This window comes from Eleginops maclovinus, chromosome 13 (genome assembly GCF_036324505.1).
Source record: "Eleginops maclovinus isolate JMC-PN-2008 ecotype Puerto Natales chromosome 13, JC_Emac_rtc_rv5, whole genome shotgun sequence".
NCBI classification, from domain to species: Eukaryota; Metazoa; Chordata; class Actinopteri; order Perciformes; family Eleginopidae; genus Eleginops; species Eleginops maclovinus.
This window is the reverse complement of record NC_086361.1, coordinates 8,140,006-8,160,838: the sequence shown is the minus strand read 5'-3', so window position 1 is coordinate 8,160,838 and position 20,833 is coordinate 8,140,006. Positions and strand designations below refer to the sequence as shown.

The following is a 20,833-nucleotide window of genomic DNA, read 5'->3' as shown; positions in this document are numbered from 1 at the left end:
GGTGTGAACCTTGCTGGATATTTCAGTATTCTGAGTGTGTGTGTGTGTGTGTGTGTGTGGGACTAAAGAGACAGGGATAAGTGTTTGTGTTGCCCAGATGCAGATTAACCATCTCAAAAGCTTTACGGAGAGAAAGGGTCAGAAAAACTCTGCAGAGACAACATTGCTACTGTTCAAGTAAGGAAGGTTCACCCATAACCAACTGGCATTATTGTACGTTTTGAGGGATTAGGGAATAGGTTGGGGAGATTGGGTAAAACATCCTTAGTTTTGTGCCTTAATGCAAGATACAGTTGAGCTCAAATTGATTAAAAACTGGAGTCAGACTATGTGGAGCACTTCCAAAGTTACAGTCTTTTCGTACAATTGTATTTTTCTCCAAAATCTGAGTTTTTTTCCACAGTTGACGGACAAATAAAAGCTGTTTTTGTGCATAAAACACCTTTTTTTTTAGATTTGTTTATCTATATCAGTTTGCTAATACATGTTTGAGAAGATTTAAGAAAGGTATTGTTACCAGCTGATAGATTAAAACAGGGGTTTTCAACCGGTGGTCCGCGGACCGCGGCATTGCATGTGGTCCGTGACAAGAGCCTATGTTGATCAGTTCACCATTGTTTTTTTTTAATATAAATTCGCTTTGATATTTCAACACATTTCCAGAATACCGTTACATATCGTGAAAAATATGTTTAAAATAATATAAAGGAAATTCAAGCTGACAGAATGTAGCCTTGCGCCTATCCAGTCTATGGTAGCCTGTGATTCGCTAATGGTAATGAGTTGCGTCGCTAACCTCACTTATTATTCATTACGTACAGTCTTGCGAGCAAAGTTGACACACATTTATAAGCATAGCCGACGAGAGTATTTTAAGATAGGTTGTAGTACAGCAAACATTTGTTACATATGTACTAGTCTAGCTATATATCTAGCACCAATGGATCGTTTTGTAGTGAGGAAAGTGCCAGAGGGACAGGCTGCCATGACAGAGGGTCAGGCTGCCACGACAGAGGGACAGGCCGCCACGATAGGGCAAGGACAGGCTTCCGAAGCGTCAACTTCGCAAAAAAGACGAAAAAGAAAATACAATGAGGAATATGTTAAATATGGATTCACAGTGACGACAGACAGAGCAGGAGAGGAGGTACCACTGTGTTTCGTATGTTCAACAATTCTCTGTAATGAAGCTATGAAGCCGTCGAAACTTACGCGGCATATGGAGACGCATCACGTCCACTTGAAGGCCAAACCCGTTGAGTACATGCAACAGATGTTGCGTGATTTCAAAGGACAGCAGGCTACCATGAGGAAGAGTGCAAAAATAAATGAAAACGCACTGAAAGCATCGTATCTGGTCGCTCTCAGGGTTGCAAAAAGTAAGAAGCCCCATACCATTGCAGAGCAGCTTATATTGCCAGCAGCCATAGATATGTGCAGAGCTATGGTAAGCGAAGAATGTGCCAACAAATTAAAAACTATTCCGTTGTCAGACAACACAATCGGAAGACGAATTGGGGAAATGGCAAATGATGTCAAAGACCAGCTGATGGCAAAACTTCAGACAGTTCTGTTTTCCCTTCAAATCGACGAGACGACAGATGTTACTAATGATGCGCAACTGTTAACATTTGTGCGATACGAGGACAGTGGCACTATGTGCGAGGAATTTATTTTTTGCAAACCACTGCCCGGGCGAACTACCGGTGTAGAAATATTTAAAGCACTGGACGATTTTTTCACGGAGCACAATATCTCGTGGCAGAGGTGCGTTGCATTATGCAGCGATGGGGCCCGAGCCATGAGTGGCAGCAAGACTGGACTGTTTGCGCATGTAAGGAGGGTGGCTCCGGGGGTAATTTGGACACACTGCCTGATTCATAGAGAGGCTCTCGCCTCCAAAGATCTCAGTGTTGAGCTCAGTGGTGTGTTTGATGTCGTTGTCAAGACGGTCAACTTCATAAAACGAAACGCATTGAATACACGCCTGTTTTCATCCCTATGCCATGACTTGGGAAGTGAACACAGCTCTCTCCTTTATCATTCAGAGGTGCGTTGGCTGTCTCGCGGCGCTGTGCTCGCCCGTGTGTTTGAACTACGCGGAGCTATCTACGAGTTCTTGTGCGAGAAGCATTCTGATCTGGCTTCCAATTTCAACGATAGTTACTGGTTAACTAAGCTGGCGTACCTCACAGATGTTTTTGCAGAGCTGAACAAGTTGAACAGCTCCATGCAAGGGAGAGATGCAAACGTCATGCAGCTCTACGAGAAGCTCGACGCATTTGTGAAAAAAATGTCAAAGTGGATCGAACGAGTGGAGAGCAATAACTTGGCGATGTTTCCTTCAGTTGAGGAATACCCTGACAGCACTGACATCAACGACACTATATGTGAGCATTTGAGGAAGCTTGTGCGTCAATTCGCAAAGTACTTCACTGATTCGGAAGAGTGGCGCCGTGACAGCAAGTGGATCCTGCTCCCATTCAGTGACGATGCATCAGTAGGGTCAAGTCTGACGGCTGTGGAAGAGGATAAGCTGATTGAGATGTCCACAGACTCTGTCAGGAGGCATATGTACGACACACAGCCCCTTGTTAAATTCTGGATAAGTTGCCAGACAGAATTTCCACAGCTTGCTGCAAAAGCAATGAGGTGTCTTTTGCCCTTTCCAACCACATACCTGTGTGAGAGTGGTTTTTCTACACTGGCGTACTTAAAGAATAAGTACAGGGCTAGGCTTGATCCAGAGAATGACATGAGACTGTCTCTGTCTACCATTTCGCCACGAATAGACAGGCTGTGTGGACTTCACCACGCCCAGATATCACACTGACAGGTAGGCCTAATTCTCCCATGTTTTCACTGTTACGACCCTGGCGGGTTTAGGCCCCGCCCTGTGTTAATGGTAAGCCTGTTCTCTCTCCCTGCTTTTCTCAATCTCTCTCTGCTTTTCTCAATCTCTCTGTCTCTACAGCAGGTGATTGGTGACAGGTCTGTCCTGGCTGGGTTATAAAAGCCCTGACCAGCCAGCAGTTGAGGCTGCCTTGGTCTTCATTTGTTGGATTTTGGTTCTCCGGTGTTGTTGGATTTTTGTTCTCCGTTGTTGTTTTGTCACACACCTAGACTGACTTTGCATGACATTTTTAGTTACTTTTCCCAATACTGAATTGCACAACACTTTATTATTCTTTATTCTTTCTTTAAAATAATCTTTAATTTAATTTAATTTAATAAATCTACTTTTATTATTATAAAATCTGCGTGGCCTCTCTTTCATGTTTCATGCATTGAGCTATGCATGTAACACCAAATACACACGCGCACGCGCAGGCACATCAGTGGGCCGCGGATTGCTTTCTAGTCCGAATGGTGGTCCCTGGGACAAAACCAGTTGAAAACCCCTGGATTAAAACATCAGAGCAACAGAACAGAAGTTAATTATAAGCACAGGACCTAGGCACCTGCACTGACAACAAACCAACAAGGATGATGACTTGATTTATCACTCTCAATCTTATTGTACAACACTTTGATCTTAGCTATGAAACCAGCGCTGAACCCAAACTTCTCCATTACTTTCCAGAAGAAGCTGTGCTCGACGCGGTCAAAAGCCTTTTCCTGATCTAGAGAAATCAGACCAGTATTAATGCCCAATGAGCTGGAGACCTCCAAAACATCTCGCCACCCTGATAAAAAGGAGGTAGCCCACTTAACTTTAAAATGTTTAAATCAGTTAAAAACAGAGCAGCATCCAGCCCCAGGTTACTCGCGCTTCTTAGAATGCAGCTGCTCTCATCTCTCCACACCAAATCAGCCGGGCCGGTAAGATACCTTTGCAGAAACTGCACTCTAAAAGTGTCTGTTCGGCTGGCCAGGTGGACAAGGCCCTGTCCCCCCTCGTCTCTAGATAAAAACAGCACCCCCTGTGGCACCCAGTGTAGCCCATCCCAAAAGAAATCTACCAATCTCTTTTGTATTTGGGCCAGTAGGCCTGAGGGAGGGTCTACACAGGTAAGACGGTGCCACAGTTGGGATGCCACAAGGTTGTTTAAAACCAAAACTCTACCTTTAAAAGACATCTGCGGGAGCAGCCACTTCCATTTGGACAGTTTTTCCTCAATCTTCTCTGTGACGTTCTCCCAGTTCTTCTGGACTATATTTGTGTTCCCTACGAACACACCCAGGTACTTTATGCCATCTCTTTTCCATGTCATGCCCTGTGGAAGACGTGGGAGACCGCCACGCCACTCAACGACAGCGAGGGCCTCACTCTTCTTCCAATTGACCCTCGCTGCCGATGCTGAACTAAAATCTGTCACAATATTGGTTAAAATGTCTGCATCCCTCTGGTCACTAATAAAAACAACGATGTCGTCCGCATACGCAGATAAAACCGTGTTTCCAGGTAAAAACAGCCCTTGGAATTTGGAGCGTATTTTGCAGAGGAGGGGTTCTAGGGAGAGTGCATAGAGCCTCCCAGACAGAGCAGAGCCCTGCCGGACCCCTCTACACACTCTAAAAGGAGCACACAGCCCACCGTTGAACTTCAGCACACTCTCAATCTTATTGTACAACACTTTGATCTTAGCTATGAAACCAGCGCTGAACCCAAACTTCTCCATTACTTTCCAGAGGAAGCTGTGCTCGACGCGGTCAAAAGCCTTTTCCTGAACTAGAGAAATCAGACCAGTATTAATGCCCAATGAGCTGGAGACCTCCAAAACATCTCGAATCAGGTGAACATTGTCCACCATGGACCTGCCGGGCACACAGTAGGTCTGGTCCCGATGGATGACCTGCTCAATAGCTCTCCCCAGCCTGGTGGCCAAAGCCTTGGACAGAAGCTTGTAATCCACACACAGCAAAGACACAGGGCGCCAGTTTTTGATGTCCTGCAAGTTCCCATTTTTTGGCAGCAGCGTGATCACCGCTCTGCTGCAGGACATTGGCATAGAGCCAGAGGCCAGACTCTCATTAAAAACGTCTAACAGGTCATGAGACAAGATGTCCCAATAGGCTTTAAAAAACTCTACCGAGAGGCCGTCGATGCCAGGAGCCCGCCGTCCCTGCATGCCTTGCAGTGCGGCCTGCAACTCCTGCGTCGTCAACGGCCCTGCAAGCTGCGAGTTGGCCTCCTCAGAGACCTGAGGTAGTTCTGCACAAAACTCCTCTGAGAGCGTTTCGTCCTCATTATACTCGCTCGTGTAAAGGGTGGAATAAAAGCTCACAGCTCGCGTCCTGATCTGGCTTGGCTCTGGTAATTCCTGCCCTGTGTCTGACAGCAGTGAGTGGATTACCCACCTCTGTCCATTCTTTTTCTCCAGGCCGAAGAAGAAACTAGTGGGGGCATCCATCTCATTTATGTTTAGGAACCGGGACCCGACCAGTGCCCCCTGAACTTTAACGTCCAGCAGGCTGGCTAGAGCCATCTTTTTCTCTTTGAGGATTTCAATATATCCTCGATCTCCTGTGGAATCGCTTATTGTTTCTAGTTCCACTATATCACTCTCCAGGTCTTTCATAGATCTGATGTTGTCCTGTGTGACATTGAGGGTGTGCTGTTGACAGAGCATTTTTATCTCAGTCTTACCATGGTCCCACCACTGCCTAAGACTGCTAAACTCTCCCTTCCTCTGTCTAAAAACACTCCAGAAATAAATAAGGGCCTCTTTAAAATGTTTATCAAATGTTAAAACCAAATTAAAATGCCAATAAGCACTTCTCTGTAAAACATTTCTAATAAAAACATTACATAGAAGCAAAGAGTGATCTGTAAAACCAGCAGGGAGTATACTGCACATTTTAGAAGTATTAAAATGATGCTTAAAGCAATAAATGTGATCTAGTCTGGCTGATGAAATCCTATTCTCTCGGATGTGGGACCAGGTGTACTGCCTATCGTCTGTGTGCATCCTTCTCCATACATCCACCAGGCCGTGGGAGTGGACCAGCTGCCTCAGAGCATGCTGGGAGCGGCTCTGTATGGTTGCGATCTAAAGATGCATTTTACGTACAATTAAAATCCCCACCCAAGAATAAAAAATCCTCCGCGACACAGCCGTTTAGAATATCATTAACTTGACTGAAGGAGCTTGTGGAGTCCTTCGGTTACAGACAGAAGGGCCTGAAACATCAGTAGTGCATAGACTGCTGAGAACTTATAGAGCTTTGCTCTGAGACCAACAGCCATGCACTGTAAAAAGAGATTTTGCCTGTTTGTTGTTTCAGCATATTATTCTTTGTCATTTTGACAAAGGATTGTTGAAGTAATTGAGATGACATGAAATGTCTAGTTAAAAAACGTCTCAAATGCCAATTTGCAATTACATGCTCACCTGAATTAGTAATGTACGTCAACATGACTTTGGAGGTCATGCAGCTCGACCAACGGATTGATTACGTCATCGACGTTTTACGCTCTTATCTGTCCCTCCCATCTCCTCTCCCTCACTTTCGAATGCCACTGCAAGGCTACTACTTCATGGGAGCTGAGAAAGTTGTGAAATCTTTTTCTGAATCACGTACATTTTGGAAAGTAATTTGGAAAGTAATTTTGGAAACTCGAGCAAGGGAACGACGAACGAAGACGTTCATGGTGAGTTTGCGTTTGTTTTTTTTTATGTCAAGTTTTCTGTCGAGTTAATGGCGTTTGATGGTGGTTAGCTAACAAGTAATATAAACGCTTGAATTAAGATGTGCTGTGCTGTTTTTCCTCCTAACTAAGGAATGTAAGTGTTAAAACATTTCTTCTCGTGACATTTTGTGTGTTTATTTTGATAATTTTTAGACTAATTCAGTTAAGAACCTGCAAAATTGCCGTGGGTTTTGCGCCTCGTGCTGTTAGACACATGTTTCAACATATTAGCTATAATGTTAGCATATGTGCAGGCTACACGTGTGTAACGTGCACATTGGCTAACTTGTCTAAAATAGGCTAACAGCGGTGGCTGAACAGTTTTACAGTTGTTTTAAGAAACTCCATAATGTAACACTTGCATCTTTATTTCTGATATAGATTTGTCGCTGACTGTCCACAACCGTCCTAGGTTACATTGCCACACTCGAACTGTCCTAGCACCACTTCTCCTGAACTTGCAGACCACCCAAGGTAAGACTCCGACTAGCAGACTTTAAACCGGGTATAATTAAAATTAGTTATCGTTTTTAGTTGTAACCGCTCCGCTTTCTAAGATTAGTTATGGTTTTTAGTTGTAACCGCTCAGCTTTCTAGTTTCAGTTAATAAATGCTCAGTTATTTTACCACCAAATTACAATTTGTGAATGATATTTAGAATAATTATTTCCATGAGAACACAATTTAATGGCTTCAAACACAATATAATGTCAAGTTCAACTGCTGTATAAAAGCAATTTAGCGCTCGTGTTCGTGAGAATGTCTGAAAATCCTCACGCTTGTGGTTCTCTGTGGCTCGTGGCTGCGGCCGAACCACAGCCTTGGTTAACGTATGTTAGCTAATATGCACGTGTGAAGCCTGCACATATGCTATCGTATATTAGCTAACTTGTCTAACAGCTGTGGCTGAACAGTTTTACAGTTGTTTAACGAAGCTCCATCATGTAGCACTATTGCATCTTTATTTCTGATATAGATTTGTTGCTGACTGTCCACAACCGTACTAAGTTACATTGCCACACTCAAACTGTCCTAGCCCCACTTCTCCTGGACGTGCAGACAACCCAAGGTAAGACTCCGACTAGCAGACTTTAAACCGCGTCATTAATTAATATGAGTTATCGTTTTTAGTTGTAACCTCTCAGCTTTCTAGTTTCAGTTAATAAATGCTCAGATATGCTACCACCAAATTAAATTTTGTGAATGATATTTAGAATAAATCAGTATAATTAAGAAATGATATTTGTGAATGATATTTAGAATAAATCAGTATAATTAAGAAATGATATTTGTGAATAATATTTAGAATCAGTATAATTAAGCAATATAGCGCTCGTGTTCGTGAGAAGAATGTCCACCGACTGTCTCACGAACACAAGCGCTATATTGCTTAATTATACTGATGATGCTAGTGGTGTCTGTACTGGATGGGTTAAGGAAGGTGAGGGTATCCCATGAGTTATGGAAAGCAGTGTTAATTTCGTTGACGAAGACTATGACGAAAAATATTCGTCAACGAACCTTTTTCACGGACGGAAACTAAATAAAAACTAAATAAAAAGTCAGATATGATGACGAAGACTGTGACTAATATAACGGACACGTTAGTCAACGAATAAAAATAAGACGAACATATTAGGGAGGGACGAATGGAGAAGAGATCCCATCAGAATTACTTTTTTTGTGTGACAAGTTGGGAAGAAATCCAATCAAAAGTTAGTTGCCAACCGCCATAAAGAAGAAGAAGAAAAAGTCCAATCAGAGCGAGTCTCGTAGAAGCAGCCTTTTTGCAGCAGTCATTTCAAAGGGCGGCAAATGACTTAAAGAATTAGCCTAAAGAAATGTCAGAACTGGGAAGAAAAAGAAGAATTGATATCTGGTCACACTTTACTTATCATACTAATGAAAACAAGACCACCTGCCAGCCGTGTGGAGCCAAAATAACTGGAAAAAACACGACAAATTTGAAACGACATTTGCAGTCGGTGCATCCAGAGATACATGCGAAGGTAAGCATACACGTTATTTTATCACATAAACCACTGTGTTTGCGCTAAACTTGGAATAAAATAGAAGCTAAATTAAACCACCAGAATTCACGTGGATGTGTTGTTAGCTATTTTTTACAGTCTATGGTTGTTAGCCTAGAAGCTATCATGAGCTTCGGTTCGCTAGGCAAAACATAAAAAGTTTGTTTTGGGGCACTGATGGCAGTCAGGATTATCTCTAACTAGCCAGCTATAAGATAGTATTGTTCAGTCCATGTCTATAACATGCTTTAATTGCTACTTGGATAATTTCAGTGAATGTTTTTAAGGTAAGATGAACGATAAGATCATTAACCTTTACTGTGATGGAATAAAATAGAGGGGGGGGAAAAACAGAATTCATGTGGATGTCTTGTGAGCCTAGCAGCTAATATGCTTCGGTTCCTTCCGTTCGCTAGGCAAAACGTTAACATAAAAGGTTCGTTTTGAGGCACTGATGACAGTCAGGATTATCTCTAACTAGCCAGCTAATATTGTTCATTTCAAGTCTATAACATGCTTTAATTGCTACCTGGATAATTTCAGCGAATATTATTAAGGTAAAAGGTGAACTATAAGGTCATTAAGCGTTACTGTTCAGTGGGATGTTGGTTACTAACGGCATCGTTTACGAGCCCGCTAGTTTAACACAATCTCCGTGGAAACTAGACTTGATTACTTGATTCACAACTTGATTCTCCCTTTATTCTCCCTCACAGATACAGAAGACGTCTGATGACCATGGGCCAAGGGGAAATAAAGCTAGTGCTGCTAGTGCAAGTTCAACCCAGCAGCAGACTATCTCTACAGCTTTCCAAAGTTCTTCAAAGTACAAAATGGAATCAAAGGAGCAACAGACCAAGGAGCAGGCCATAGCCAGATGGATTGGACGCACAGGTTTACCACTCACAACAATTGAAGACGAGGACTTTGTGCAAATGATGGAGATAGTAGATAGGAGACTAGCAATTCCAAAGAAAACTAAAATTAGCAATTTGATTGAAACACAATATGAACATGAAAGACAAAAATTCAAACAGAGACTGGCTGCTGCCCGGAGAGTATCCATTGGCCTTGACTTGTGGACAAAAAAAGGACTGACCGCCTCATTCCTTGCTATTAGCGCATGCTACTTTTGTGTTGAACAAATCAAACCTGCACACATATTGTTGGCCCTTGAACAAGTAGCTCACCCACACACTGCACTGTCTATTAAGGCATGTGTGGACGAATGTATACAAGAGTGGGCCATACCGAAGGAGAAGATCCTGACGGTAATAACGGACAATGGAAGTAACATGGTGGCAGCCTTTAAAAACACCACAGCAGAAGAAACCAGCTCTGAGGCTGACTCCCCTGGGTCCGAAACCGCGATGGAAAGTGACTCTGAAATTGATGACCAGCGGTGAGCCATGTTTAGTTTATTATTTTACATTATAGTCAATTATCACATGAATGATGTCCCCCCTGCCACACACTATGTATATACAGACCCACACCAGACACTTTATTAGGTTTAGACTTATTTGGTTGTCTTTTCTTGTTATTAGGTACCATCATGTCGACATGGAAATGGCCCGGACGCCGTGCGTGGTGCATACCATACAACTTGTGGTCCACATGTTGCAGAAAGAAACAACTGTCAAAAGAGTCCTCGATAAAGCAAGGTCTGTGGTGAAGCTCTTTCGCAAGTCCTCAGTTGCAACACAGAGGCTACTAGACCAGTGTGGTGTCATTGTTGTAAATGACTGCCCCACACGCTGGTCAAGCACATTCAACATGGTCACACGACTCCTCACAGTCAAAGATACTGTCTGTCAAATCACAAATGACATGGGATGGGACAGTTTGCTTACTAGTGAGTGGCAAAAGCTTTCATCATTGCGTGACCTACTGCTTCCTTTTGCAGAACACACTAAAACCCTCCAGAGTGACACCACATCTATGTCCCTAGTGGTTCCTGCCCTCTTTGATCTGCTGAGCCACCTAGCTGACTTTGCAGAGAACAGCCGGTACAGAGACCTCGCCACTCTTGCAGAGAAAATGAGATCAAATCTGAACCTGCGTTTTGCTTGCCTCTTGGATCCAACCGATGAAAAGTTCTCACCACTTGCAGCAGCTGCCTGCTTTGTCAACCCAACTGTCTGTGAAATCCTTGTTAATGTTGATGTAGCTGATGGAAATATCCAGGAACTGCTGAAACAGGCAGAAGACTATGTGGTCAAATGCACTTTCCTCCCACACACAAGACAGGAGGACCACCAGTCTGACGATGATGCAGAAGAAGTCATTGAGGAACCAGAACCAGCGCCATCTTCAAAGCAGCCGGTGTTTAGGTTCCTCTCAAAATGCCGCACCACAAGACCTAAACAGAAAACCTCCACAACCAGCGTCAGGCAGCAGATCATTAAGTACAAGGAAGAACTTTCACATCCCATCACTGAGGACACAGGAACAGACTTCTGGCTAGAAAAGAGTGACAGTTTTTATCACAGTTTAAAACCTTTTGCTTTGGACTTGTTGGCTATGCCAGCTTCTCAAGCTTTTGCAGAGAGAGTATTCAGCATCACAGGTGACCTCACAAGAGGACGGCGCAACAGAGGAAGGGTCAGCTTGGAGCGAAGTGCTTTCCTTAAAATGAACAGAAACAAATAGAACTGTTGTATTCACTGCTATTTACAGCATTACAGCTGTAGCAGTATATGCACAACTTAGAGTTTCCGGTCTGGTATTTGTTTTGTTTTTTGTTTAATATGAGAGCAGAGAGATTTTTCTTGTTCCATGCAATAATGGCATTACAGCTGAGCATGTAATTCACTTGTCTTGAGTTGAGCTCCTTGATACTAGCTCATTGATACTACTTCGAATTATTAACAGAAGAATATTTTGTTTTGTGTGCAATGACATTTCAACCAATGCATATTTTCTTTTAGGCTACATATGTTTTGTTTTTCCTTTTCAAATCTAAGTGATTTTGCTCACAATGCACAGAGTAATAGTTGATGACTAAGAAGATGATGCTTAGTTACAGAGTTGTGTGCTTTTTAGTTTAATGTGATATTTACCTGTATTTTAAATGCTGAGACAGCACAGCAGGGTGTTTTTTTTTTTCATTTACTTGAACATTAAGGAGTATTACAGCCAATACATCTTTTATTCTACTTTTGAGAATTCTTGTTGATTTTGTAAGGCATTGTAGCCTAACAGTAATTTAAGTTATCTTGAGGTACAGTACGTGAACGTTATCAGTAGTGCATTTTCTGTACCTACCTTGTGCAATGGCATTACAACCAATAGTTGTATTATTATTTTTGAGAATTGCACTTTATTTATTTGTTTATTTTTTTTGAGTTAGGTGATTTATTCTTTCAAGATGAAAGACAATATTATTGAAATAGATGTCATATGCAATACATATCATTCAAGGAGAATGCATATCTTTTTCAGGGAGCATGTATATTTTTCAGGGAGAGCAGGCCTTATGCTAACTTTATTTGAGATTATCTTTTGTGAAAAAGCCATGGTCAGTGTTTTTGACATTAAAAGTAAAATAAAATACATGTTTTGTTCTGTTAAATCTCTGTCTGTATTGCATATTCAAACCTTAATACCATTCCAATTCTGGTGAAACATTTATTCAACGAAGTCCACGGTAGATTTAGTCGACTTATCTGCTATTAGGTGGTCTGCTAAAACTAGACTAAGACTAAAAGACTTAAGACTAGACTAAGACTAAAACTGATGATATTTAGTCGACTAAAACTAGACTAAGACTAAAAGATTTCAGATGACTAAAATATGACTAAAACTAAACGGTCTGTTATTCAAAAGACTAAGACTAAGACTAAATCAGAATTTACTGTCAAAATTAACACTGATGGAAAGGGTGCCTGAAAACAAGTAATATGAAGGTGTAGAAAAATATTGTTTATAGAAAGAAAATGTGGTGAAAGAAATATGATATTGATGAGTTTATCTGAACAATTGTAATTATATTTATTACTGAGTTTATTCTTTTCATCTTTTAGGGTCTACCTGATGACAATTGTAGCCATTTTGTGCTCTGTTATTTGTGTATTTATTTTGTATGTTGAATGAAGTGGACTTGTAAGTTGTGTACTTTTTTTTGTGGAAATCGTCAGAGAATCATTCAACATTATCAAAGTAGTCACAGACATTATGGAAGAAATTGTCCTTTACCCTGCATATACAATGACTGTGCACAGTATTTCAGATCTAAAAAATCTCTGCAGGTCCACTTGAAAGAGCATGGGCTCATTGGGCAGAGTAGTGGGCTTGTTGAATTTAAAGTTAAATGCTTGTTGTGTGACTTGAAAGAATCAGTGAGCCTAAAAAAATATATTGCTCACCTTGGGAAACATCTGAGGAATAGGGAAACTGTTATCTGTCCTTTTAACCATTGTCTTTTCAAATCAACAGTTTATTCTAGTTTTACATCACACAAGTCTCGTTGTCACCAACATTCTACTTTAAAAGACTTAAAACCCGAAATTACTGTCCAAGGTTGTGAAATTGAGGAATTAACAGAATGTGAAACAGCTGAAACGCATTCAGATGTTGATGACAATGATTTTCATTTGTTACTTGATAATTCAGATATTCAACCAGAACACCTTGACATCACTCAAAAAATTCAGGAAAGGCTAGCATCATTACTTCTGCGAATGCAAGCAGTTCTGCATGTTTCCAAAGTAGCCACAAATGAAATAGTCAGTGAAATTTATGACATCGGTGTTTTGATTGGCGAACTAACTGAGTATACAGTAAAGGATGTCCTAAAGCAGCACAGTTGTAATATTGATGAAAATACTATAACTTTAGTAACAGATGCCTTACACAGCCTCAGTCCACTTGGCCCTATTTCCCAGAGTGGGTGTTTGGGATCAGATTATAAAAGATTGTCTTATTTCAAAGAAAAATTTGGTGTGATAGAGCCAGTTGAATATGTTTTGGATTTGCCATTAAAGAAAACGTTTGTTTATGTCCCAATTCTAAAAACATTGCAAAAATTGTTAAGTAGAGGGGATGTTATTGACAAGATTTTGGAAGACACGAGTACAGACTCCCAAACTGGCCATTACAGGACCGTATTTGATGGATCATATTCGAAAGAGAACCCACTTCTGTCTGGGGAGGATAAAAGTATTTCTTTAGGTCTGTATATTGATGACTTTGAAGTCTGTAACCCTTTAGGCACTTCAAGAAAAAAGCATAAATTGTGTGCAGTATACTGGGTGATTGCAAATTTACCTGCTAGGTACAGATCATCATTGTCTAGCATATACCTTGCTCCGTTATGTAGAAGTGTTGATGTTAAGACATTTGGATACGAGAGGATTCTTGAACCACTTTTAAGAGATATCAAACTTTTTGAAAATCAAGGGATTTTCATTAGCAGATTGGGAACCAGTATTAGGGGTACAGTGCTGTATGTGTCATCTGATAATTTGGGAGCACATTCACTTAGTGGTTTTCAGGAGTCATTTATTGTTGACAAGTTTTGTCGTTTTTGTTTAGTCAGCCGTAGTGACTTGCAGAGTTGTTCTGTGCAAAGGTCATCATTCTTATTGAGAACCAAAGAATCCTTCAATGAGAAAGTTTCCAGGCTGAGGGAGAATGAACACTTGACAAACGTTGATGGAGTGAAAAGAGACTGTGTATTAAACAAATGATCTTACTTTCATTGTATAACAGGGTTTCCCCCTGACTTTTTGCATGACCTTCTAGAAGGTATTGTTCCTCTCGAGCTGTGTTTGTGTTTAAAAAAACTAATTAGACAGAAATACTTTACATTGGATTATTTGAATAATGTTGTACAGCGTTTCCCGTATACATTTTCAGACAGAACTAACCGTCCACAGAAATTTTCAGAGAAAGTGCTTTTGAGAGAAACTATTGGAGGCAACGGCCATGAGAATTGGACTCTTTTGAGGTTGTTGCCTTTATTCATAGGTGATGTCGTTCCAGAAAATGATGATGCATGGTCTGTTATTCTGGAGCTTAAAGACATTGTGGAACTTTTGGCATCATCCTCCTTTTCAGAGGAAAGCTTGTGTTACCTTGATGCCAAAATAAGTGAACACAGGAAACTATTGCGAAATGTGTTTCCAGACTTGAGACTGAAACCCAAACACCATTTCCTTGAACACTACACTCATTTAATCCGCTGCTTTGGACCACTTGTAGATGTTTGGACGCTACGGTTTGAAGCGAAACATAGCTATTTCAAGAAAGTGGTTCATGACGTCAAAAACTTCAAAAACATTCTATTAACTCTTTCTCTCAGACATGAGCTTATGATGGCATACAACCTGGAAATGCCCTGCTTGTTTAAACCAACAGTGGAAGTACAAGGAGTAGCAAATGTTTCTCTGGACATTCTGGACTCTACCATTAAGCAAATTATTGAGAACAAATGTGGAACTCTGAACAGTGTATCTCTGGCCACAACTGCTTACATACATGGAACTAGATATACCAGGGGAATGTTTGTGTCAGTGGGAAGTACAAGTGGACTTCCTGATTTTTGGAAGATTGTGCATGTGTTTTTCTAAATATCTTTATCTTTTGATGAGACAACACAAAGACACTTTGCTGCATTGTAAAGAAGTGTGTACATTCTGTAGTAAATAGTCTAAATTGTATGTCCCCTTACAGCTGGCAACGTTAATGAGTACACGCCTGTGAATATGTACCCAAAGTGTCAATATTTTGTGGCCACCATTATTTTCTTTTTTTTCACCATTAAAGTGTCATTTCTTCAGGGTTGTCCAATCAAAAGATAAAGATATTAGAAAAAAGCCAGGCGTCTACTCAAGTCTGTGAAATACTGTGTGTGTGTGTGAGAAGTTATTTCACATTATGGTTCAAGTTGGATTCATATCAGATCCGCAACCAAAATCGCACTCCAAAAACCTGATCATACAACAAGATGTACCCTTTATTTCCTTTTGGAGAAACTTGGAAAAGTGTGATGCCTTAATATGACCACGCTCAGTCTGTGAAATGATATGTTCTAATTATTTTTATTTTTAGACAGGTTCGTCATGCTGCTGCGCATCATTTTGAGAGAAGATATTAGAAAAGTTAACATTGAAAACTTGCCTGAGAATGTGGATGAGTTCTACTTAACCATAAAGACCAAACTTGGACTGGAGGGAGACTTCGTGCTTCAGTATCAAGACCCTGACTTTGGGAATGACCTGTGCAATTTAAGTTGCATGTCAGAACTTCCAAAAGAGAAAGCAACTTTGAAAGTGTGCACCAAGGTACGTGAATGTTACCACACAGACTCAACTTTAGACACAGCAAGTCTGTCATCATCTTCCCTTGAGGAGGGCCCTTCTGGTCTCAAAACCCGTCAGTTGCCTCAGCCATTTGTCATTTCTGCCTTTTCGTATGATGTGGAGTTAAAGCTGAAGCAAGGAAATGAAGCCTACAATAGAGATGGAACCCTTCTGGACATATCCAAAAACATGAAGTCTGACATTTTAGACAAATTAGCAGAAGCCATGTATGCGTACAATCCCTACCCCACACGTGAAGACTTTGATAATGTGGCCCAAGCTCTCGTTCAAAAACATCCTTGTCTGAAGGAACCTGGCTCCGACCGTGGGTGGTATTGCTGGAAGTTTAGCTTGCAATTCAAAATGGCCAACTTCCGCCAGAAGCTGCGAGTGGCCGGGTGCTCCGAAGTCATGATCAATGCCCGTACCTCTGGACCACATTCAAAAAAACTCAAGAGGGCCAAAAAATCTGAAGTGAACTTTCTGCCAGGTAAGACACTGAAGACGGCATAGGCTATTATTACATTTGTAAAAAGGCATAGCCTGGGAGTGCGTTTACTTTCTCCTCACTTACTATTTCCCTTGTTTTACGCACCCAAACCCATTCATTTTAATTTAGTTGAGCGCACCATTCCTCTCTTCTTGCCAGATTTTCCAGACGGGAAAGCCCAATGTGACCTTGAAATGGAGAGGTCTGCCTTGGTCGTTGAGATGAAGAAAAGAAAAATTGATTGGAAGCAAACTGGTAAAATGATGACGAGTACTTTTCCGTTGCGGAGAAAAGAAATCATTGAAGATGAGCCTTTTGTGGAACAAGTCAAAGAAAGGTGGCCAGCCTTGTTCACAGAACGCAGGTAAAGAAAGACATGGTTTCTTAAATGAGATTTCGCTCTAGTTTTGATTATGTGAAGTGGGGTTATACAGGGGTTAAAGTTATCTGTTGCTACAGTGAAAATCAGTCAGTTGGTCACTATCAATCAGATTACTTTTTGTGCTTTAATCCCTGGATTATGAGGTATTTGCCCATAGTTAGTTAATTTCCTACAGTAGATGGCGGCCAGCACATCTGTTTGGAGAAATGGCAGGAGAACCAGGTCAGAACCTTAGCCGTGCATAGCTGTGGACCAGGTCGGCAGTGAAATGTACTTCTGACATCTAAAATAATGGGTATCAGATTATGCTATGTTTAGAATATCCACATCACCTTGCCTGTCTGACTTGTATTCTGGTGCCTGTCTCGGCATCTCCAAACTGGGTGTGTTCTGACAAGGATATACTGTGAGGACTTCATTGGCTATGAATAAATACCTCCTACAACCGCACTAATTTGAGCTATGTTGTGAGGTTTGATGAATTGATTCAAAGTGTCCAGTTAAAGCACCAATTTACAAGCAGTCATTGTCATTTCTTTCCCCTGACCCATGATCCGCAGATTGAAGCAGAATTTGCTCGGCTTACATCCGTTGACCTGAAGAGCTCCTTCTTCTCTGGGCTGGACCAGTACCTGACAAGGTTCCTTGAGCTGTACAAAGCCAAGAGTAGCATCGTGGGAATGACCAGGCTGATGAGCTGTCTTAATGATGATGTAAGTGTTCAAATGGTTCCATGCTTCTCACATTTCATGTTATCATCTTCCACACCATATAGAAGTCCAGGGAGGAACTTTCACTAATGTTTGAATTTGACAGCACTGTTCCCATTTGTGCTGCAATGTTCCCAGCCTGACCTGTACCTGATGTGTTCAGACTAAAGTTTGTTATGTATACATATGGCTCTCCCCCGAGGTTATATTGATATTGAAGGACTGGCCTTGTTATGGGTTTTTATATACCTGGGTTTACATTTTGATACTGTATTTAAGTAATATTTTATCAGTTTACAAACAGATGGCGCTCGATATACATTAGGTGGTGTGCTGTTCATTTATTTATTCCTCTATTGAATTCAGAGCTCCACACAAACAAAGAGGACCATTGTTCTACTGGGCCTTCCCCACTTCCTTAAAGAAGATCCCTCACGTGTATTTAAGACAATACAGGTAAGAATACTTCAATGTCTTTATTAAAATGATCAGGAACAAGTTCATTTAAACTGGTCTGTAGGTTCTGCAAAGTGATACCTACTCAAGCATACTTAATAAATATGTTCTTGCCACCGCCAACAACACCCCACACCCTCAAACATCACTGCTCTACTCCACACCCTCACTCCACTACCCCTTTGCCAACACCACCCCACACACAAACATCACTCCAATACCGAGCCCCCACTGTGATTCCTCACGCCACACTCTCAAACCCCCCTGCCAGTGCCACCCCATGTCTTTCCACAAAGTATAATAGGACTTGTCACAAACCACGCTATTCTTCAATTCTAGACTATACCTCGTGCTATAGAGCGCTGATATCCCAAAAAATAGTTAAGCATTCAAGAGCAATGCCATTGCTCCTCACCATTGTCCAAAGGCAACAGTTTGGCAGTTTTATAAATTGTTTAAAGATCAATGTAAAAGCATTGTGCTTTAGAATAGACATGATGGAAGATATATCCTTGTAACATGGTTGTAGATGCCAACATTGAACTGGTCTTTAAGTAAGATATTTTTTGCTCTCTTTGAAATCTTGTCTAGGCCACAGATGATCAAGCCACGGTCTGTAAGGGTATGAAAGTCGGTGTTTTGATGGTGAAAGACGGAGAAGAGGACATTGCCACAGCAGTCGTCCTTGAGGAAGAAGTGATCTTGCCCGAAGTGAAGGACGTCCCTCATGCCATTGCCTTGCTAATGGGTCTTCTTTTTGCCCTCAACATAGACTATCCTAAAGAATTGAAGTATACATTTGAAGTTACTCAGAAGGTCCTGATGAACATCGGTGGAGGGCAGTGTTCTTCACTTGTCCATGGATTGAGAAACAGACTCTTGCGAAAAACTTTGTAATATGGCATAAGACGTTTGAGCTCAACATGGTTAAACTCGGTTGGTTGAATTGTGCAAAAATCTTTTTTTGCTTGTTTGATTTTTAACAAGGTTTTTACCCGAGTAAGATAAGAAGACTGGTGTGAAATGTTCTCTCTGCATTGCCAAACGTCTAAAACTGTCAGATTTAATAATAGCGGTAAATTATCTTTTGTAATCACAATGGAATAAAAAAGACCCCAAGAAACAATTAGGCAATATCTGAGAAGGAGGTAAGAATGGCTGGTGGAATAAAGTTTCCCTGACTTGTAAATGTAAATGCATACACACACACACAAGCTTGAATGTTTTGAATGCTCAGCATCTGACCCCAGTGTGATATGACCGAAGGAGGTCTGTAGTTCTGTGTGAACCAAATGTTTGTCTGGTCAATAAAAAAGTAGTGTGATGCAAGCAAACACTAAAGACTTGTAGTGTGCTCTCTCTCTTATCACATCTGCAAATAACAGGCATCTTAGAACCTGTGAGTACACTTGAAGTGTGGATTCCTTTTTCATTGACCTTCAGTGCAGGGTAGAGTAATAGTATAATTTCAAATCATTTACAGTATTTTTTCAATTGACTAATTTCATTTTCAAGTATTTTTACATTTTATTACGTTTTTACTTAATGCCTAAAACTTAAAACTGTCATTAGGTTTGTAACAAGGTTTGTTTCTAGCAGGGCTCCGAACCGGTTCAAGGAACGAAAACGAAAACTGAAAACGAACGGAATTTTACGAGGAACGGAAACGGAAACGAAAACGAAATGGTCTTCAACTGTTCCGGAACAGAATTGTTATTCTGAAATCCACAAAACCGGTTAATAACGTTTTTTTTCGTTCTCAAAACTTTTATAAAATTTCACAAAAGCATAGCCTTTGTCAGGGGAAAAAAAGACTACTTCCGGTTGAACGTTCACTTCGCTGCCCGCTAGGCTCAATGCAGGCTGCTGTCACGAATCACACCCCAGCGAGAGGCGATGCTTTTGAAGCTGAGCTATAAAACATCAACAAAGGTAACTGAGTTTAATTAACCGAGTCCACAATAATAACGTTAACTTAGCAGTAACTCACTACAAGGTTACAAATATAAATATATAAATATAAAATCTATGTATTAGACATTTCTAGCAGCGAAAAACGAATCAGCTACACTGTTAATGTGAGCTAACTAGCCAACATTAGCTAGGCTATATAGCCAATTAGGACTTAATGTTAGCTGGCTAGTTTGGTTGTTACGGATTGAATGCTTACATTTATTTTGGCTTTTACGTGTTGTTTAGATGGGACGGAACCAGGAAAACCCGATGAGAAAACATTTCTCATTTAATGCGGTGTCCAACAAATCTACCTGCCAAGTCGAGGGCTGCGGGATAGAAATCATTGGGAATCACGGCGGCAACCTGCAGAGACATATTCAAAGACGACATCCAGAGTTGTTCGAGAAGTCACTACAAGACCTTCAAAATCCAAACAAGAGGCCAGCTGCGGATGGGCAAAATACTTTGGACTCGGTCATAGTGAAAAAGCCCAGACAGGTCCAAGTGGCATTAACCCCTGAAACCCTCAAAGAGGCGTGCTTAGAGCTAGTCACGGTTAACGGTAGACCCTTTTCATTGATGGAAGATTCGGGATTTAGAAAAGTAATCGACCCAATACAGAACGCCATGGGGAAAAATGTTACAATCAATTCATCGAACATTCGTGATATGGTGTCAGAGATTGCTCAGGACGAAAGGGAAAAGCTCGAGACTGAACTGAGCGGGAGGCTTCTGATGCTGAAAATAGATTCTGCAACATGTAGAGGTGCAGGCTACAGTAAGCTATGTGGGATGGATAGCCCATCAGAATGTTTTTGGATGCCGCCGGTGATTTAGCCTATTATTTTTGGGCAGAGCTACGGTGTAAATC

General features: G+C 41.1%; 2 protein-coding genes and 2 long non-coding RNA genes across 4 annotated transcripts; all 4 read left to right on the top strand.

Moving 5' to 3' along the window:
• Nucleotides 1-603: 603 nt before the first annotated feature.
• Nucleotides 604-3,408, top strand: LOC134874550 (protein FAM200A-like). The gene is made up of 2 exons (XM_063898595.1): nt 604-2,836; nt 2,975-3,408. Exon 1 carries the CDS (start codon nt 752-754, stop codon nt 2,831-2,833), a length of 2,082 nt encoding a protein of 693 aa, XP_063754665.1. The 5' UTR covers nt 604-751; the 3' UTR covers nt 2,834-2,836; nt 2,975-3,408.
• A 3,061-nt stretch (nt 3,409-6,469) lies between these two features.
• On the top strand, nt 6,470-7,708 carry LOC134874737 (uncharacterized). Its single transcript, XR_010167118.1, has 3 exons — nt 6,470-6,595; nt 7,016-7,108; nt 7,611-7,708. It is a non-coding gene; the product is annotated as an uncharacterized LOC134874737 (long non-coding RNA).
• Nucleotides 7,709-8,105: 397 nt separating this feature from the next.
• LOC134874547 (E3 SUMO-protein ligase ZBED1-like) lies at nt 8,106-10,744 on the top strand. The gene is made up of 4 exons (XM_063898590.1): nt 8,106-8,643; nt 9,381-10,066; nt 10,212-10,328; nt 10,571-10,744. The coding sequence occupies exons 1-4, from the start codon at nt 8,476-8,478 to the stop codon at nt 10,578-10,580; spliced, it is 981 nt and encodes a 326-aa protein (XP_063754660.1). The 5' UTR covers nt 8,106-8,475; the 3' UTR covers nt 10,581-10,744.
• Nucleotides 10,745-17,522: 6,778 nt separating this feature from the next.
• On the top strand, nt 17,523-19,301 carry LOC134875440 (uncharacterized). The gene is made up of 3 exons (XR_010167193.1): nt 17,523-17,553; nt 17,917-18,006; nt 18,598-19,301. It is a non-coding gene; the product is annotated as an uncharacterized LOC134875440 (long non-coding RNA).
• Nucleotides 19,302-20,833: the final 1,532 nt, after the last annotated feature.

Coding starts and splice junctions, on each gene's coding strand:
- LOC134874550 (XM_063898595.1), top strand. CDS start 752: ATGGTAGCCTGTGATTCGCTAATGGTAATGAGTTGCGTCGCTAACCTC.
- LOC134874547 (XM_063898590.1), top strand. CDS start 8,476: ATGTCAGAACTGGGAAGAAAAAGAAGAATTGATATCTGGTCACACTTT. Junction 8,644..9,380: donor ATCCAGAGATACATGCGAAG/GTAAGCATACAC, acceptor TCTCCCTCACAG/ATACAGAAGACGTCTGATGA. Junction 10,067..10,211: donor TCTGAAATTGATGACCAGCG/GTGAGCCATGTT, acceptor TCTTGTTATTAG/GTACCATCATGTCGACATGG.